Source organism: Puma concolor, chromosome B1 (assembly GCF_028749965.1).
Source record: "Puma concolor isolate L17-30 chromosome B1, mPumCon1.1.hap2, whole genome shotgun sequence".
NCBI classification, from domain to species: domain Eukaryota; kingdom Metazoa; phylum Chordata; class Mammalia; order Carnivora; family Felidae; genus Puma; species Puma concolor.
The window spans coordinates 79,884,083-79,905,446 of NC_141670.1; the positions used below are offsets into that span (position 1 = coordinate 79,884,083).

Sequence of the window (21,364 nt, forward strand, 5' to 3'; positions counted from 1 at the left end):
GTACTTATTACACTCATCCTTTTTTTATATTAGTCTTAGCTTCTAATATGAATATATATTTTTTAATTCTGCTTGGCTTCTTTGTCTTGCATTTTTAAAATGTTAAAACACTAGACTAATAGTAGTCAGAAATACAGAATGTTTTCTGTGTTATGCCAGTTGTGAAAAGTACGTGTCTATATCAATTCATGGTATTATTATTCTGTGTTTTGTTATCTAGTTTAGTTCTTTCTCTTGCTAAGTTTCAATAATATTTAATCATTCAATTATAATCTCAACATTGGTAGTCTCGACTAGAACCTAGTCAGTTTACTTTTCATGTAAATAATGTAAAGTGTTACTTATAATTTGCTTAAAATTGAGACAATTTTATATAAAATATGCTGTTAAGTAATAGTCCATAAAAGATAATTAAAAGTATAATGATGTGGCTCTAAGTAATTCTTTTACAGAAAGAGTATTGAGCTAAGGATAAAATATTTTGAAAAAAACTGGTATTGGAGATAAAACTATTCTCTTAGTCTGCATATTTTTCCATTCCACTCCATAGTTTTTAATTCTCAGGTACACAAATAGTAGTCATAAAAAAATCTGAAATTGAATTTAGGCATCTTCCCTCGTTGCATTAGAATTCTCGAATACTTGCAAGCCGTAAGGTCACTGGGTACAATTAAAGGGTCCAAGACGAAGAAGCCATTGCAATGAAGTGAGAGCAGATGCTAAGAGGGAAAAACGGAATAACTGAAACCTGCCTAAATGTGACACTCAGGCAAATGTTAAAGCATTATATTTTAAATGTGTTCTGAGAGCTTATTTACAGAATGTTTTGCTGAAAATATTATAAAGAAAAATGCCATTAACCTAGGGTAAATAACCTCCTAGTATATCTATTGGATAAACTTTTATAAATACATACATGCAACTGCTTAAGGTAGATCCTATTTAGCAGACTTGCTGGTTTGAGGAGGTGTGCATGGGGCCCTTTCTATGGGTTTTCTGCCCAGCATGTGTTCTAGCATCTGACCAGTTCTTTTTGGCCTGAGCCTATGGAGGATCGTGCTGGGGCTCAGGAAGGCACAGTAAATTAAGCTGTGCACTGTAGTCTGTTTCCAGGTCACTGCCTTCTGCCTCTTTCTCATACCTTATTCACCCTTTGACCTTGTTAGAACAGTAATGTTTCTTCATAAAACATCCTTAATGAGACTATTTACCTTGCATACCCAATGAGATCATGCTTTGTGTAATAAATTCTGTGCTCGAACATGTGCCAAGAAGGCAACCCTTGCAGCTGTTAAAGAATTAACTTTTTAACTGAGGGAGGGAACTTTTGCTTGGTGTCCACAGCTATCATGGCTCTGTTTTTCTTATTTTAAGTATGTTATAAAACTAGATGGAGGTTTTCTCTACTTTTTTTTTTTTTTTTTTTTGCTTATTTGTGTTTTGTTTTGCGTACACAGTTGTATCAATCTTGAGCATGGCATAGTTATTCCTAAAGAATGCGAATTTACAAAGCAGATAAATAATGTGTATTTTCTTAAGAATGTTCATTTGAGGGGCGCCTGGGTGGCGCAGTTAGTTAAGCATCCGACTTCAGCCAGGTCACGATCTCGCGGTCCGTGAGTTCGAGCCCCGTGTCGGGCTCTGGGCTGATGGCTCAGAGCCTGGAGCCTGTTTCCGATTCTGTGTCTCCCTCTCTCTCTGCCCCTCCCCTGTTCATGCTCTGTCTCTCTCTGTCCCAAAAATAAATAAACGTTGAAAAAAAAATTTAAAAAAAAAAGAATGTTCATTTGATTTCAAATATCTATTTGTGCAAAGAACTCAACTCTCAGGTGCAATGGAACTTAGGAACTTTATTTTTAATCAGAAGTAGTAGGTTCTTCCCCCATGAATTCTATTTTTCATACGAGACCAGTTTGAATTCTGCCTCTTGGTATCTCCTTCCATCAGGATTACGGTGTCTTCACATGGAGCAAAAGCATAAAGCCTGGGTTGCCTGCTACAGGAGCAGCCCCCGAGTCCACAGAAGTTGACTGTTCTGCCCAAGGAATTAGGAGAGAAAATATCTTGTGGATTGGTACAGGTTGTTATATGCCTCCTGTTAAAGAGATTAATAATCTCTTCAGTACAGGTAACCTAATGGTAACCTTGCCAAAAATTTAAGTCATTTGAGGGCTTGGCCCTTTTTCACACCCCTTTGGCCTCTTGGTTTGATGTCATCTGCAAACACAATGGGGTTTCTCTCTTCTGTTTTTCCATGTCATTACAGTAGCCCACCACCTGCTGACTCTGCCACAGTCACAAGTGCCATCCTTGTGACCCCCTGCGAACCACTGCACCCCTCTGTACGATGGGGATGACAGTAGTACCTACCCCACAAGGCCCTTAGGTGGATTAAATGAGATATTTTTAAAAGATGGTGTCCTAGCACTTAACACACAGATCCCCAATCAATGGTAGCTCTTTACTATTGCTTTTTCCCCACTAAGAAAATTACATAGTCTCAGGATTAGAAGAAAACCAAAGAGCCCATTTTAAACACAGAACTAAAGCAAACAGTCCTGTAGCTTATAGTGGTGAAACTGTTTCTAACAAGGTGTGACTGCTGGGGGATAGGGTGGAAGAGAGCATAGAGGACTTGACGTGTTTTTTTCCATGGTGCTGGACCTTCTTCCAGGCATGCATTCTGACATCGCAGTATTTGTCTTTTGAGCTTATTTTGGAAAAATACTTCTAAATTTATTTCTTACCACATTTATAGGGGTAAGGGATTTATTCCTGTTTCTCAAACAAATATGAACCAGAGAAGTTCCTTTCAGACAAATGAAAGGCCGGAACGTACAGTGGAGGTCTGATTTTCTTCCATTGTGGGGCCACTGGATCTCAGTAACTCATTGAATCACGTTTTTCTACCTTTGGACAGAACTGCACTCAGGCAAGCAGGATGCCTGTCTACCTATTACTTTAGAGTTTTTAGAAAATAATATTACGTGCTCTTGCTGGTAATTCATTCCAGGCTCTCTCCATAATGCATTCCAGAACACTTGAAGGAAATTCTCCTGATATCTAATCTCAATCCCTTCTTCTGCCCTTTAAACCCTTTATATCTTATCTTAACTTCAATGGGGATAGAAAGCAGATCCTCACCAGGGTTTGCCACGTGCCTTGTTAAGTTTTTGAAATTGCTATTTCGTCTCTCACGTCCCTCCTCACCCTCTACTGTAGAATAAGTCGATCCCAGTCTTTTCCCACTTTTTTTTTCCTCTTCACTAAGCATTTTTTGTCCAGGGCTTTGTGGGTAAAAGATTTGTCATTTTGTTGTTCCCCCTGAGACTTCCTTGGGGCATGTATCAGCACATAAATGGCAAGGTGCAGCTAGAAGGTGTTCCATGTAACCAGCCCACAGTCCACCCCAGCTGGCCTTGAGGTGCCGGCTACGTCCCTGCCCCACCACTGCTTACAGTTCTGCGGGCGTAGGGCCCCAGGGGTGCCACGGGCATGGTTAAGCGTATGACTGTCCGTTTCGGCTCAGGTCATGATCTCACAGTTCGCGGGTTCGAGCCGCATGTCAGGTTCTGTGCTAACAGTGCAGAGCCTGCCTGGGATTCTCTCTCTCCCTGTCTGTCTGCCCTTCCCATTCTCATACTGTCTCTGTCTCTCTCTAAATAAATAAATAAACTTAAAAAAGAAAAGAAGTCGTGCCACAGAGAGCTTTGGAACTACGATTTATGCTCAGCCCTGCCACTCAATCCTATGGCAGTCTCTTGCTTTAATACGAACCTACCACCAAGAGGCCATTTCTCTGACATTGTTTCCTCTTGTAAGATTCTTGCGTGATTTAAAGTAGTCTCAACCTGGCCAGACCTCGAAGACATGCTGCTTCACCTTCATAAGTCTGGCTGTCTATCTAGCCCCCAGAAGTACCTCGTAGGGAGGTGCTGCTGACTTTGCACCTTTCTGACTTTGTACCTCTGGCAGGGAAAGTGTCAGAATACGTCATTGGGGGTTGTCTTCAGAACCTTGTTACCCTCTCTGCACAATTAGTGGACCCCTATTCTGACTGCCTCGGATTCCCCTGAGTCTCTCTTCTGAGATTTGGCTTCTGGTCTGAGGGACTCCCCTCTTTAAGGGGAGGTCAGTTGTGCTTAAATTTGGGTGGATTCCCAACACAGGAAGGTGGCCTGGTCCACATGGGTCTTCCGTAAAACATGAATCACACTAGAAGCAAACCAGGACATGGTGGGAATTAATGGCAGAGGGGTATTGTAAATTGTGACCTCCCGTAGAAAGATACAACAACTTCTCCCTGCCATTGTCTGACCCTCCATAAATATATTGTCAGTACCACCGACCCCAAACTTATCATTGCCCGCTTCATAGACCTAATTACTTTCTTATGTATTGATCGAACGTCCCCCAGATTGTTATCTCTTGTCTAGGCTCAGATCTTGTTACTCAACATTGCACTGCTCACAAAAACAGCATACCTCTACACAGTGGGTGGATATTGGTTACCTAAGTAGTGAATAAATATATTCTACGGTAGCCACAAAATTATATTTATTAAAGATACAAAGATGTCTATAGATACCCTGTGCACATATTAAAATTAAACATATGGAGATCCACTCATTCAGAATGTCTTTTTTCCTCAGGTTTATTGAGGTTATGATTAACAAAAGAAGATTATATATATTTAAGGTGTACTACATGGTATTGTGATATAATGTGCATGTATAATGATTACTATCACCTCATATAGTTATCATCTGCGGGCCTGTGTAATGTGGAAAGTCTTTTAATGTGGTCAGAAGTTAGGTTTCAGTTTGTCTTAGCATGTGTTCTATGCTAATAACATTGATAATGCCTGTTAATTTATTAAATTTTGTACATTAACATGAGACTATTCAGAGATACTTTTTAAAACACTGTCTTCAAGTTCTTTAACCACTCAAGGAGTATTTATAAACAGTTGAAATGCACTTTTTTATTATCCATTGAGAAGCTAATCATTTATTCCTAAAGCAGTGTAGGCACATTGCCCCTGGATGGTCGCCCCACTCCCATTAGTATGTACTGCCTTGGGAACAATATGTGCTCTTTTTCCTGTTAGTACCAGTTAGAGAGGTTTTGCTGCAAAACTATTAAACCTATAGAATGGTGACATTCCTTCCTTTGGTTCTATGACACAGAAATACTCGGTTGTCCCCCTAACTCTCTGAGCATGTCTTCTCTGGCAGTAGGAAAGCAAAGAGAAGCCACGCAAACAAAGAGGATGAGGAGGATAGGGCAAACGGGAGCAAGGCGAGGGTGGCAAGAGAGAAGAGAGAGGAATGGGTGGGTACTGTTACTGTCCTGTGGCTTCAAACCAGAAATTATATTTGGCCCGTGAACAGAAAATCCATGTTTTTGTATAACCTCAGTCTATTCTCTCTAATGTTTACTGCCAAGACCTAAAACTTCAAGACATTTCTAAGATGACAGAATTCTCACTTTAAATTTCTCCAGTGAAATGTCATGATTGAAAAAATCTCATACTAGTCTTTTATTCTACCCCAGAAGGGGCAGGGGGAAGGCTGTCTTAATTACCCATTTCTTGAACTAAAATATCTCTAATTGAACATACTTGAGAAAGATCACGATGAAAGTAACATGAACCATGGGAGAGTCCCATCCCACCATCTTACTGTGAGATGAAAAAATGAAATCATTCCTATCCAGCCATCATTCTTCCACACCAGTAGTTTGTCAAAAACTATGTTACAGGTCCTGTCCACCTTGGGACATAGAGTAAACCACAAAGGAAGACCTGCCATGCCATGTCTCAAGGCCTTTGTGAATCGTGAGATCTCAATGGGAATTCTTCACACTTTTTATAAGGTTCCACCAGATGCGCCCTGCTTGCTGTTCTGCATATTGGTCAAGATAGGAAGAGGGCCTCCCCACTGCACAGCTCATGGGGTGGTGGGGGGTGGGGGGAAACAATCGTGGAGAGCCTGTAGAGTTCTGGCCTCCAGCAGTGCCGGGGAAAAGTAGCTGCCCAGATGTTGCTGGTAATTAAGGACTTGGCAGCTGAGGGCAGCCAGGAAGCACAAACTAGTTACTGTAACATCCACATAGAATGAGTGAAACTCCTTTAGGTCCAAGTGGGACTGGGACATGTTTAAATTCACATTAATGTACCCCTCCATGCAACCTCCCCCCCCCCCCACACACACACACAGCTGTTGCTGGCACTTAAGAAATGAAGTGTGGCTGTGGCCACCTGGGAGCATGGGTCCCCAAGCCCAATGCCCATTAACTCCATGTTAATTTAGTAAGGTGGTTTGTAGGCAGTGCTAAGACCCCCAATTTATGTTCACTGATGCTTTGGATAATGGAAACATGCTTATTAAGGATCTTTGGCAAAAGATTTTCCTGTGTAATTAGCAAACATCTTAATTATACACTTGGATTTGAAGCTGTGGCTAATCTTAAAGTATAAAAATAATGCAAATTAGATAAAGAAAGAAGGATTAGAAGGGAAACCATATAGCATAACTCCATTAATAGAGTATAATAATTTATTAAAGTTTCTCAAAATGTGAATTTGAAATAAATTCAGCATTTATTAAGTACCCATAAGCATAATGGAAAGGATGTTTTAGGAATGTGTAAGACACTATTACCAACTTTTAGGAACTTTCATTTTAGAATATAACACGTATTAGAAGAGCAGCATAAACTTTCCAAACACTTTAGAAAGGCTACTTCGAGTAATATAAGTATAACTAATTATGTATCTCCCCGTGCTTTTAGAAAAGATATTGGATGGATACACATGGCTGCAAAATCTACACACTGAAGATATTTATTACCTTGAGCTGTTTAAATAAATATAGATTATTACTCAGTTCCAAGCGTGTCCCACATATATTCCCAAAATCATAGGCTAAAGTTAAGTGTAACTGAAATACCAAACATAATGTTGATAATCTCTTCAATAGGTTATGCTACAAGCCATAGCCTTGTGGATAAGTGCTAGAGAAAATGTTCATGATATTTTGTAGCATTGACCTTAAGTCAGCCATGAGAATAAACACAGCAGTATAGACCTAAGGCCAAAAAGAAATATGATTTTTACAATTAATTTGCAAGCAAATATCACTTTTAATAAAATTTGAAACTATAACCCTTGGCTGTTGCTACTCAATCAAATTACAGTTATCATCAGATGTAGTCTTATAAAGAAGGAGGACATTTTAATGAACTGGAATATTTTTACTATTTGAAGAATTATGGAAAGAATGGGAGTAACACTGAAATATTACTTCAGGTGTCAGCAGTAACTTTCAACATGTTTTTATTTTTCTTATCCATTTAGCCCTCTGTGACATAGGAGAGGGGAGCCTTATCGTCTCCATTTCTCCTTGAGGCTTAGAGAAAAGTTTATGTGACCCAGGCAGTTCCCAAGTATCTAATTCCCCAAATAATCAGTATGCTATCGATGAGGCACTTTGCTGATTTTTTTTCTTGGTTGGTAGCTCACTCATTTGTTTGTCAGAAGCATCTTAGTTACATACCATAAGTTTAGCACTACTGTGCAGTACTTTGTCGACAGCTTCCCATTAGCACATGTGAATATGATACATTTGCTTTTCATTAAAACAATTCCAAACATCAGATTTTTTCTGCCAGAAATCTTTTATTGATGGAGGTAGTCTGTAAAGAAAAGAAACGATTTGAAATGACTGCTTTAAAATTGTTTTGCTAATTTTAAAACTCCTTAAAATATAGGAATTCTATCTTTTAAGCCCAGTTCCAGTATTTAATAGATGTGTGGCAGGTAGATCTATTGTTGGCCAGTGGCTTGTCGTTCATCTAAATTGGTAAGTGTTTCTGTGATGAATGTGGTAAAGATTAATGGCCATGATTGTAATCATGAATGGTTATTTCTAAAATCAAGCTAATTAGTGTGGCATATTTCTACTCTACATTAAACGTGTATGCTAGAAGTCCCTCACGTGTTTGAACTAAGTAGAGTTTTGAAATTCTTCAGTGAAATTGAAAACCTTACAGGCGGGCCTTACAGGATGGCTCAGTCAATTGAGCGTCATACTTTGGCTCAGGTCATGATCTCACAGTTTGTGGGTTTGAGCCCTGCGTCAGGCTCTGTGTTGAAAGCATGGAGCCTGGAGCCCGCTTTGGATTATGTGTCTCCCTCTCTCTCTCTCTCTGCCCCTGCCCCTCTCGCACTCTGTCTCTCTCTCAAAAATAATAAAAATAAAATAAAGAAAACCTTATAATTGCAAATAAGTTATTACTGTAGCTCTAAGCTCAATTTGGCATTTCTAAGCTTTCTTTTCTTTTTATCCTTTAAGTCATACATCAAGGGGCACCTGGGTAGCTCAGTCGGTTAAGCATCCGACTTCGGCTCAGGTCATGATCTCACGGTCTGTGAGTTCGAGTCCCACGTCAGGCTCTGTGCTGACAGCTCAGAGCCTGGAGCCTGCTGCAGATTCTGTGTCTCCCTCTCTCTCTGCCCCTCCCCTGCTCCCCTGCCCCTCCCCTGTCTCTCTTTGTCTCGAAAAACAAACAAACAAACAAACAGTTATCTGTCTACCCATTGACCCCACACACCTGCCATCCAAAACCCAACCTCCCATCTACCTTCCAGTCTCCCTTACATCTCCCCATTCTTTCATTTCTCGTCTATTTTAAGTGCCCTTGAGAAAAATGAGAAAGAAAAGCAATTTCTGTTAAAATTAATACTTTCTGATCCTTTGGTTTTAATTAAAATGACCACATTATATTTATTGTCCAAAATATGTCACTTGTAAGAATAAACAGGGCATTATTGGTAATCATGCTGGGAAAACCAGCATAAACCAGGACTGTTCTGGGTAAATCAGAACATAATGTCACTCGTACATAATAAGTTCTCCTAAAAATCTGAAGTGAGATTCTAATATCGTAGTATGATATTTTTTAGTTAGATTATATGATATGTGAATTGTTGATTTGTATTCAAAATATAGAGTGGGTCAGATTTTTAAATATTGTATATGTGTGCGTTGGTGTAATTTAAACATGGTTTTTTTCAGCATTAATTCCTATACATGTAGTTAGGTTAGTAGTTAGCTCTCCAATTTGAAATCACCTAGATATTTAATTTGTTCCATCTTGTTGCCTTGCTTTGGGGTTGATTGCTCTCCCATTAATCCAGTGGAAATCTATAAATCACTTTCTCCAGGTATACCATTCACCAGCGTGCCACGGGGGCTGTAAACGAGGAGGAACACCCAGTCTTTGTGTTTCAGTGGTTCACAGTGTAACTGGGGATTAGGGCTAGCAGAATTTATGCCAAATAACCGCATAAGCCAGAGATGACACATGGACCAGAACAGGAAGAGTAAGTGGTAGAGAAGTACAGGAACTAGGAAAGGGGCCAGCAAAGCTAATTAGAGGGAGCAGAGACTGCATTAGAATAAGACCCATTCTAGCACTTGTTGGCAACCTGGTGGAAAATAGGCGGGAGGTACTGGTTTATCTAAGATTTAATGGAGACATATGTAACTTATTAGCATATGAAGTAATTTTACCTTCCTCTGAACGCTCATCTCTATCATGTGTTCACTGTGTGATCTTTGACCTACCTATTTTATTTCTTAACCCTTCTGGCCTGTTTCCTAATTATAAAATAAGAAACTTAATGGTGCCTACTCATAAAATTGTTAAATTGGTTAATTAATATAAAACATTTAGGACTGTGCCCGATATTAGAAAATCACTGAGAAGGCTCTATTTCTGTTACTGTGACAAGACATCTTTAAAAGAAAAGTAGTCAACTAAGTCAATGTTTAATTGTAACTTACCTCATGTAAGGTATCCCAATCCTAATTTAAATTTGCCCTTATTATTTACAATTTCTTTTACAGCTCGAAAGTCAAAGAAGTTGGGCAAGTTAAAAGGTATTCACGAGGAGCAGTCACAGCAGCAGCCCCCGCCCCCTCCCCCACCCCCCCAGAGCCCCGAGGAGGGGACAACGTACATAGCTCCTGCAAAAGAGCCCTCGGTCAACTCAGCGCTGGTTCCTCAGCTGTCCACAATCTCACGAGCGCTCACGCCTACCCCTGTTGCGATCCTTGAAAACATCGAGCCTGAGATCGTGTATGCAGGCTACGACAACTCAAAACCAGACACAGCCGAAAACCTACTCTCCACTCTAAACCGCTTAGCAGGCAAACAGATGATCCAAGTCGTGAAGTGGGCAAAGGTACTTCCAGGTAGGCATGCCTCTCCTTTCAAGGTCTGCATCCTGAAGAAGAGAAGTCAGGGCAACACATTTCACCATTTCCCCAGGAGTGCAGTTGGAGTTAGCTTTCTGTCAGGTCCTCATAACCAAATTTTGTAATCGCTACCAAACTAATCAAGTGTGTAGGGAAAATCTGTCAATGTGCTCATTTCTCCTGAGCTGTTAGGGCTAAGGGTTCTGTTGTTAATCTACGTTTCTTGTGCTGGTGATTGAAATAGGACATTTCCACCTCGAATTATCGATAAGGTGAAATACAATCTGTTTGTGAAAATGCAAGTTGAGCCCATTATTAGCAGCTCATAACCAGGGCTAATCTTAGCATAGACCAGTAAACCATGACCTATCAAGTAAGTAGTAGGAGATCCTGAAAGACTGTTCTTTCTGAAAATATCATCTTGCCTCCGGCACCCTTTAAATTGTCCTTGAAATTCCTACTGTAGTCACTTTTTATGCTATAGAATTTTATTAATAAAGTCCTTCTTAATCTACAGAAACATCACTTAGAATTGTTATCACATTGCCCCAGTTCGTTAATCAAAGCAGTTTCTTGGGGCGCCTGGGGGGCTCTTTCTGTTGAGCATTTGACTGGATTTTGGCTCAGGTCATGATCTCACGGTCATGACATTAAACCCTGTGTCAGACTCTGCACTGGGCATGGATCCTGGTTAAGATTCTCTCTCTCCCTCTCTCTCTGCCCCTCTTTTCCACTCGCACTCTCTCTGTCTCAGTAATAATAATAATAATAATAATAATGTAATTTATAAGCAATTTCTTGGATTACCTATGGTCAGCCAAGAGGCATAAGAAAAAAGATTGGGGAAAGCTCTGATGATTGGGTCTGTGAAGAGGAACATGTCCTGGTGAAACTCTGCAAACAGAAGAATACCATGATGTCCCTGGAAATACAGGGGGTGAGAAAAGGAACAAAAGATGGGCTGATGTAAGCCCAGAAATGAAGACTGTAAGAGAGAGGAGGACAGATGCCAAAGACACTTACTCTACTTTATATCTTTGTTGAAGTCCAGTATTCTCCCAGACGAGGGGAAACAAGGAATAGTACTTTTTCAACCACTGCAAATTCACAAAAGTTAACTATAGATATGTAGGAGTTGACAGTTATTAAAAGTCTTTATTTGAATGTTAATGTGAATAGGATGAAGCAAGTTTTACAAGTTAACACAAATTCTTTCAGTCTAACCAAAGGTTTTAGACCATTACCCACAGTGAAGCTGTCTGAACTCCCTGGTTTTGTTTGTTCTGGCAGTTCACCCTCATTGAAAGTTTAGGGTGAATTTAAAATGAAACGTTGGAGAGTCTGGGTGGCTCAGTAGGTTAAGCGTCCAACTCTTGATTTTGGCTCAGGTCATGATCTCACGGTTCATGAGATTGAGCCCAAGTGGGGCTCTGCACTGACAGGGAGGAACCTACTTGTGATTCTGTCTCTCTCTGCCCCTCCCCTGCTCGCACACACATGCATGCATGCGCGCGCTCTCTCTCTCTCTCTCTCTCTCTCTCTCAATAAATAAACTTAAAATAAGACGTTAAACAGGGCCATGCCCATGGTGGGTGCTCCTTAAATGGCTATTGAATTGATCTGAGTCTGTTAGAGAAAGGTGACTATTTGGGGTTGCCTTAAGAAGCGTCTTCCTGGAATGTACTTAAATGCTAAGTGTATTTCTGTGATTAATTGTTCTGTTCTTCAGGATTCAAAAACTTGCCTCTTGAGGACCAAATTACCCTAATCCAGTATTCTTGGATGTGTCTATCATCATTTGCCTTGAGCTGGAGATCGTACAAACATACAAACAGCCAATTTCTCTATTTTGCACCAGACCTAGTCTTTAATGAGTAAGTACCTATTAATTAGCCTTCATAAAATAACCTGCAGAGTTATTTGTTATGCTTTTTTTTATGATTTCTAAACATAAATCATATGTATATTTGTGAAAGAATCCACTGACACTAGCATTTTTAAGAGTAGAAAATCTATCATTTAAGAATTTAAAAATTACTTTTTGCAAAATTATAATGCACATGTCTGCGTATATATAAATCAGTTTATATAGATCTCATATATTATGTGGGAATTGTCCCAAAAGAAAGATGATCCAGTTGGCTCTAAAAACTTGACTGGTACAAAGCCACGATTAATAGAAAACAGTCTCTTTTGGTATCTACTCCAGTTGAGAAGACTATCTAATTTCTAGGAAATGTGAATGTATGAAGTGTCAATTTTTACATGCATTCATACAGTGGTTCTTTTGTTAACAGTATACAGCTGCTCAATGTGTTTTCATGACAATCATAATTATCCTTCTTTGCAATCATAAAAGAAGCCGAAATGTTGTTCTGTAGTGAAACGTTTTTAGTTTTATGACGCATTTTAAAAGATCAAAAGAACTGTAAGAGATATTTCTTTGGCCATGAATTCCTTCCTATGTTACGTTTACATTTCAACGCCGTTCTTATTCCACGTTAGCACATTTCGCATATGTTTGTTTCCAGCAGTGCTTCTTTGTAATTGTTGGGTCAAGAAATACCTAAAATAAAAAGGAACATTTGAATTATGATAGTAACCACATCACTATTCTAACAGATGGCTCTGTCTAGAGATAGGAAAATAGGGGGTTCTGGTAAGGAAGGAAGCGCATAAGAAATAGATTGGTGATAAGAGCAATGCAAAAGATTGATAGTGGACACATAGTGCCGAGACACCTAAATGGTACCAGAGCAGTTTACCTAGGAAGGCCAGTTCACTCAAGTATGGCATGTCACCAAGACCATTTCATCCCAGTATAAATTGGGAACATCCACTGTTGGTTCCCAAGGTGACCCTCCTTTTGGTGATTAGTCAGAAAGAATACTTCTACTGAACATAATTTTTCACCAAAAGAGTGAAGCAAGGCTAAACAACCAACATGCACATTTTCATTTACTTGTGTTCCTCATTAATCAGTTGATATTATATAGCAAGGCTTTTTTTTTTTTTTTAATATGGTCTATAAACCAAAAGAAAAACACATTAAGGGAGGTCATTGTTTTAAATTTGTTTTACTGTCTATTTATTTTTGAGAAAGAGAGACAGAGTGTGAGTGGGGAGGGGCGGAGAGAGGGGGAGACACAGAATCCAAAGCAGGCTTCAGGCTCTCAGCTGTCATCACAGAGCTTGACATGGGACTTGAACTCATAAACCGTGAGATCATGACCTGAGCCGAAGTCAGGGGCTTAACCAACTGAGCCACCCAGGCATCCCAGAAGGTCCTTGCTTTAAATGGAAGTGTGGGTAAACAAGAATTGCTACTCGGGCCATCCAGCATGTCTCCATTTGACTTTAACAGGAGTTTTAAATGATCCGTTCAGTCCTATTTAGCACATATATTAGAAGTTTTTCTCATAAAATACATATAACTTAAAATTTTTCCATTTTAATCATTTTTAAGTATACAGTTCAGTGGCGTTAATTACATTCACAGGGTTGTGCGACCATCGCCACTGTCCGTCTCCAGGATTTTCATCATCCCAGACAGAAACTTTCAACCCATTAAACAGTAACTCCACAGTCTTCCCTCCCCCAAACACCTCATAACCTCTAGCCTATGAATTTGCCTTTTCTAGGTGTTCCCTATAAGTAGGGTCATACAGTATGTATCCTTTTGTGTCCAGCTTATTTCCCTTAAGACTCATGTTATCAGGGGTCACTCTTATTGTAGCATGTACCAGAATTTCATTTTATGGCTGACTATTATTCCATTATATATAGAATCAGTCCTTATTTGTAGATTCTGTATTTGTGAACTGACCTTCTGACTACATTTCTTTGTAACCCCAAAGTCCATACTCAGAGCACTCCCATAGTCCTTCGTAGATGTGCCCAGAGCAGCAATAAATTAGAGTTGCCCAGTGTGTACATTTCAGCTGAGACTCTCTGCCTTTTTGTTTCAGCCCTCTTGCTGTGAACAAGTGGCCTTTTCATGGTCTACTTAGTACCATGTGGGGTTTTTTTGCATTTTTGTGCTGTTTTTTGGTGATTTCATTGTTTAAAATGATGTCTAAGCATAGTGCTAAAGTGCTATCTAGTGTTCCTAAAGCAAGATGGCTATGATGTGCCTTAGGGAAAAAAAATATAGGTCTTAGATAAGCTTCTTTCAGGCATGAGTTATAGTGCTGTTGGCTGTAAGTTCAGTGTTATGAATCATATGTATATATATGTGTGTGTATATATATGTGTATATATGTGTGTATATATGTGTGCATATATATATAATAATATATATATATATTAATAAGGTGTGCTTAAACAGAAATGCACATAAAACAGGATTATATATAAATTGGTTGATAAAGGTGACCAGTGGCTCTCGAGAACCTATTACCCTTAGGAGGAGCAGTTCAGTAGTCACTCATTCAGTATTTGCTGCAACTTTATAGAATATAACTACCTTATTTATTTTTACCAAATAGAGAACATTGACCACATTTTATTTATCCATTCATCTGTTGATGGACACGTGGGTTGTTTATACCTTTGGCTATTGTGAATGTTGCTACTATAAACATTTGTATATAAGTATCTATTTGAGTCCCTGCTTTCATTTCTTTTGGGTATATACCTAGGAGTGGAATCTCTGGAGCATATTGTAATTCTGTGTTAAACTTTTGAGGAGGTGCACCCAGGTGGCTCCATCAGTTGGGCGGCCGACTCTTGATCTCACCTTAGGTCATGATCTCATGGTTTGTGAGACAGAATCCCTCACTGGGTTCTGCGCTGATGGTGGGGAGCCTGCTTGGGATTATCTCTCTCCTCTTTCTCTGCCCCTCCCCCACCAGCTCTCTCTCTGTCACTAAATAAATAAATAAACATTAAAAAGTAAAAAAAAAAAAAAAAACCTTTTGAGGAAACACCATACTGTTTTCCACAGCGGTTGTAGTGTTTATATTCCCACCAGCAATGTAACAAGAGTTCCAATTTCACCACATCCTTGCTAACACTTATTTTCTGTTTTTGGGTTATTATTTTTTTTTAATAGCCATACTATTAGGTATAAAATGTTTTGGGGTGGGATTTTTTTTTTGAAATATATTGACATATAACATTGAGTAAAGGTAAGGTGTACCTGTTGATTTGATACATTTATATATTGTAATATGATTGCCCTTGTAGCCATCTTAGTACCTCTATCAAGGCACATAATTCTTTTCTTTCTTTTGGTAGGGGTAATTAAGATCTAGTCCATTTGCAACGTTGAGGATTATAATATAATATTTTATACATTCACTATACTGTACACTAAACCTGCAGAACTTAGTTATCTACTAGTTGCGGGTTTATACCCTTAAAACGGCATCTCTCCTATTCCCTCCCCCTCACTGCCCCCGTAACCACTATTGTACTCTCTGTTTTTACAAGTGAGCCTTTTTTAGATTATACATAGAAGTGATATCATACGGCATTTGTCTTTCTCTGTCTGACTTATTTCTTAGTAGTTGTGAAGTTGTATCTCATTGTGGTTTTGCTTTGCATTTCCCTAATGACTAATGATGTTGGGCCTCGGTTCATAAGCTTATTGGCCATTTGTAGATCTTCTTTGGAGAAATGTCTATTCAAGTCCTCTTAGTCATTTTTAATTGGGTTGTTTGTCTTTGTGTTCTTGAGTTGTAGAAGCCTTTATGTTTTCTGGATATTAAACTCTTCTCAGAGATACAATTTGTATATTTTTCCCATTCTGTGGGTTGTCTTTTCACTCTTCATAGTACCCCTTTAAAATTAGAGTTTTTAATATTAATGAAGTGCAATTTATCTTTGTTTTCTTTTATTGCCTATGCGTATGGTGTATTCTGTTAATTTGTAATAGTACACACATATCCAAGTGTACAGATTCTGAAAAAAGTACAGAATTGTAAGAATCCTTTTTAACAAATGAGATGTAGGGGAAAGCAGCTTATATTTTAAATCTAAATTAATGTAATTAAAGCATTTGGGAAATAAATAAGAAGCCCAAAATAGAAAAGGCCATATATGCTTTGTGTGCATTTGTTTGTTCTAAAAAAAAAAAAAAATCAAGACAAAATGGAAACACAAAGATTGTTTTCCAATGTTATAAACAGTTACATGTTATTATATAATTATTAGACTGAAAATTTTGTCCCTGTTCTCCAAACTTTGACCTCAGCCCCAACCTAGAGTTCTCTAGTTTTCTCTCAACTAAAGAGCAGGGGAGGCCTGTGTTTTTCAAAGTTGAGAAGGGGGAGAAGTGCCTCTCAGAAAACATTCGGAAATGACCTACAGCCTTTTGATCAGATCACGCCAACAAAAAGAACTTGGTGAGTGACTCTGTCACAGAACCTGTGTTTTTTCGGGAGACTACTAGGGTTAGAAAGAATGGCCTGCAACTAAAGTCTGAATGCATACTCCTGCTTCATCCTGCATTCATTCAGGGAATACTTACTAACTGCCACCCATGTTCTGAGTGGTGGTTCTCAAATAGGGAAAATACATGTATATAGTCCTCGTCTCATGGAACAGTCTAATCAGGTAGACAGATATTGACCTGAGAATCCTCAAATTCCAATTCCAAGTATTGAAAGGGAAAGTACTTTAAGGGCAGTTAATGGGAGGTATTGATCTAGTCAGGAAAGCCTTCCCTGGGATTGATTAAAGTAGTGTGAACCAGGTGTAGGGAGTCCAGGAGGAGGGAAGCTGACCTAGACTGAGGGACCAGCATGTGCAAAGCCAGTGGCAGGAAGGAACTCAATTCAGAACAGTGTGAGGATGGGACATAGAGGGAAATGCAAGGATGTGAAAGGCAGAATCAACAGGAATCACTGGTGGTCACATTCAGGTAGAGAATGGAAGGGAGGAAGTAGTGGGTGTCGGGGATGACCTCCAGACCTTCACCTTCAGTGCCAGGTAGGATTTGGTGTCATTCCCTGGGATACGGGAGCAAAGGTAGAGGACCAAACTTTGGAGGGGAAGAGGTAGGGAGTGTATGACGCCAGTTTTGAACATAAGATTGAATTGCCTTCCAATTATTCAAGAAGAGATATCAAATAAGCAGTTATTATAGACATCTGAAGCCTAAAGAGAGGAGCCAGCTGAAGATACAAATTTTGAATTCATTTTAGACGCAGTGGTTAAAGGAAGCAAGACAGGGAAGTGCTACACATCACAGATCCCAAGAAAAGTGAGGGCTTCAAGAGAGACAGTATGGCTACTAACGTTAAATGCCATGTGATCTGAGTGAACTGGAGAAGTGAACCACAAAATAGGAAGCACGTGTCACTGGTCACCTGCCAACACTTTGCACATTCATGTCTGCTGAACGTGTCCCTATACTTTCCCTCAGCCAGTTCCTGTACTCCATACCCTTCCAGCAAGTGAAGTAAGGAACTGGCATTTTGTGTAAGGGAGTAATATACGCCATTCAGCTGAGGCTAGAATGCTGTGATGTGATCCCGCCTTGCTCTCCCACTCACTGTTTTAGGCTACCTCTCACCTGCACTGGCAGCTCTTTTTCAGGTATCTGTATCCCCACTTTGTTTCACTGGTACCTCCTCAATGAAATCACGAACTTTGTCTTAATTGGTTTTTAATTTCCAGCACCTGGCATAGGCCTAGTGTCCAAGGCAAAGGAGGAACTCTATAAATATTTGCCGAATAAATGAATTATTGAACAGATGAACCAAACAATCTATTAATCAGTCTGGAAGACACTTTCTAAGTTATCATTGCTAATTATGAGGATGACATTTATGATAAAGAAGTATGATGGGGGTGCAGTTTTCATGAACAGAGGCTTTGCTGTTTAAAATGGTGAACAAAATTTTAACGGTTGATCCTTTGTGTTTGCCTTCGCCTGTGAAACAGATCTGAAAGTTACCAGAGATCTTATCTTCAGCTGTGTACTGGCTTTATTGGAGTTGGAAGAAAGGTGGGGAGCAAGGAATAATTAAGGAAAACATTCTTTCCAATATTTTTTTTATTAAACATTGGGGTGAAGATATGAGTTAATACTTTAAATTAGCATAGAACTTTTCTTATTATAAATGCAAAACTTTTCAAATATGTATTAAATGATTAATTATTCAATTGTACCTTGAAACAGCTTATCATATATTGCTACAGATAGCTGCAAGTATTCAAATTTCTTATCAATTCAGTACACATATTAAAACTCCCATTTAAGCCTGTAATGAAATTTCTTCCAATTTTTTTTTTTTTTAATTTCTGAAAGGCAGATTTAGTGTTACCACTATGTTTTAAGTCATGGCCAGCATTTTAGAATTAAAAATATATTTAAAAGGATGCTTGCATTCCCTCAAGTGGTAGCCCAACAAGAAATGTTTTTTGAATGATCTTTGACTGTCTTTGTGGTTCTGAACCATTTGTGTATGTATATATGTATGTATGTACGTATGTATGTATATATTTTTGGTTCAGAGACTGTTGGTAGGAGCAAGAGTTTAAGTCTGGGTACCACTTTCTGGACCCCTCCGAGTGAGTGCCCTGAGTGTGCCAGACAGATGCGTTAGCCTCAGTTCCTTAGTGATGGAAGATGAACCCCCGCCACTCCCACACCCCGGCTGTGTGATGGCAGCACCAGGAGGGAAGTACAAACTCAGTTATCAGTCATTGTCTGTTTCATGGAGTGCTGCCTGTCCCTGCTGTATCCCCAGGGGGGACCACTGTGCTGCCATAGTCCAGTTGTCCTTAGTGAGGGGCCCTCCCCAGTGCTCTCAAGGACCCTCTGCACCTAAGGTCCTAAAGCTCTAATAGGCCTGGCTCATACCCCAGCCGTGTGTTCCAAGGCCGTGTCATTATTGTTGGGGTGTCTTCATGAAGGCAGGCACAGATGGAGTTAGAACATGGAATGCTCCACCCACACCTCCCAAGGCATCATGGTCAGTATTCCTGAGCCACTCGAGGTGGATTCTGTGCCTGGACCCTTGCTCCAGCTGAGAGCCAGTGATGGATGAGGGACAGGAGTTCTGGTGAGAGGAGCCAGGGAAGTGGGGTGAGCCTGGATAAGCTTCCCCTTTACTGGCTGCATTTGCTTTTCCTCCTCTCTCCCCAGTGGCTCTTCCTCCTCTGTTCCCTTTCTGCTGCTTTCAGACAGGATTTCTTACTTCCCCTGTGCTCACTGGGGCACTGTTCTGTGTAGTTTCCAGTATCTGACCTCCACCCTTTCCCTTTTCCTTCCACTCCCTCTCCCTTCCCTCCTCCTCCTTCTGCTCCCCCCTCCTTCCTTCCTCCCTCTCCGTCTGCTTCTCTTTCTGTGCCTGTCTTACACACACACACACACAGGCATGCCTACCTCCTGTCTGAAAAACCAGCAGCCTTCTGAGATTTTCTCTATTTGGAAATCTCCATTTGGTCAGTATGAGGAAATAAACTTTGAAAGAAGAAAAAGTGTGCCTTATCTTTCCCTCGGACCCTGTGGAAACCAGGCCCTATCCTACCAGTTTGAGGGCCAGAGTCTGCAGCAGAATGGTGTGGCCATTTTGTGTGTTGGACGGGAGTTGAAGCTCCCCCTTTCCATGGTGCTTGCACTGCCCTTCCCCCCATGGTTCCCACCACTCCCTGCTGTTTGCACCTGGCCCTCTTCACTCAGGAGTCTGACACTCCTAAATAGAGAAAAACAATGTCACAAGTCAGCAAATGGTGAATCCTTGTCTACAAGGTTCAGAAACATGACGGAATGGAATTACCTTTCTTTTGCGTAAAGTTCAGGTGTGGAAGACACTGTGCCACCTGAAGGCGACTAGGCAGAGGGAAATCTAGGGGAAGGTACAGTGAACCCTGAGGAGATCTTATAAGCTACAAATGAGAGATAATCATCTAGTCCTATATGGGAGCAGAGGAAAGGTAGGTACAGAACTCAAAACAAGGGGTATTTCTTCCCTTCTTTTTTTTTTTTTTTTTTTTTTGATTCTTTTAAAAACAGCTTTTCCTCCCCATAATCAACCTACCACAATGATAGGAAGTAGAGTCGGAGCAAAGAGTTACTTGCAGACATTTCCAGCAAAGGAGTTTAGAGGAGAGAAGTTCTTAAATAAATGGGTAACCGCTATGGATGCTTCTGCTGAGTTCCTGCTCATCAAAGAAAGTTCCCAAGGTGAGCCCGTAGGGGCCGGGGACCACCCTCACCTGAGAAGGGTGAGAACACTGAAGAGTCCTATAAGGACTGGCACCATAGGTAGGCTTTCTAACTCACTCCTTGACACGTCTTCTTTTTCCCCAAACCCTGCCTTTCATTTTGGACTGCTCTTGGGTGAAGGAGATATGTGATATTTATTCAGTCCATTCAGCAAATATTTCCTGAGCGACTTCAATACACCAAGCACTGTTCTGGGCACTGGAACAACAGGGAACAAATGGAATTCACACTCTAGTGGTAGGTGGGTGGGGTGGTGGAAAACATGGAGGCAGCATGAAGAAGTCCCACCTGCTGTGTCCCCATGGCTCAGGTAGCATACCATCATCCTTGTAAACAACCACGAAAAAGTGGCATTTAAAACGATAAGGTGCAGTTTGGATCCTCTCAGAGGATATACTAGCACCCTTGATTAGCCACATTGACCTCCTGGTGGTGCTTTGAAGGATCTAAGTCCACTCTTGACTCAGGCCCCCTTTATACATGCTATTTGCTCTGTGCAGGAGGATGGTCCTTTCTCACCTTCTTGTCTTAGCTCAAATATTCCTTATTCAGAAGTCTGACCACCAGATCTAGAGAGACTCCTGTAGTCATTCCCTCCCCCATTATATCACACATTTATTTTCTTTGTAGTAGGTCTCCTGCCTGCATGATATAAACTCAGGGAGGGAAGGCCTGTCTGGTTTATCTTTGCATACCCAGCACCTAGAATACTGTCTGGCATTAGTAAGTGCTTGATAAACTAATTAATTTTAAAATGCTATTTTCAGCATTATTTCCTGCTGCTTCTTTGCATAAATGCTATGTGAACCAAATTAACCTTTCTCTTTTCTTAGTCCTATCTTTCCACTGCTGTGCCTTTGCTAACATTTTCCGTTTTTCTCCCTCAAGCCCAACCCAAAGGATGCCTCCTTTCTAATGA

At 40.1% G+C, this 21,364-nt stretch overlaps 1 protein-coding gene across 4 annotated transcripts in view; it reads left to right on the forward strand.

Annotated features, from left to right (window-relative positions):
- NR3C2 (nuclear receptor subfamily 3 group C member 2) overlaps window positions 1-21,364 on the forward strand; it is a 357,183-nt gene that overhangs the window by 275,772 nt on the left and 60,047 nt on the right. For all 4 annotated transcript variants that reach the window (XM_086704130.1, XM_086704131.1, XM_086704129.1 and 1 more), the window contains exons 5-6: window positions 9,915-10,262; window positions 11,995-12,139. In XM_086704130.1, the coding sequence (XP_086560256.1) occupies window positions 9,915-10,262; window positions 11,995-12,139 (493 nt within the window). The remainder of the gene's footprint in view (window positions 1-9,914; window positions 10,263-11,994; window positions 12,140-21,364) is intronic.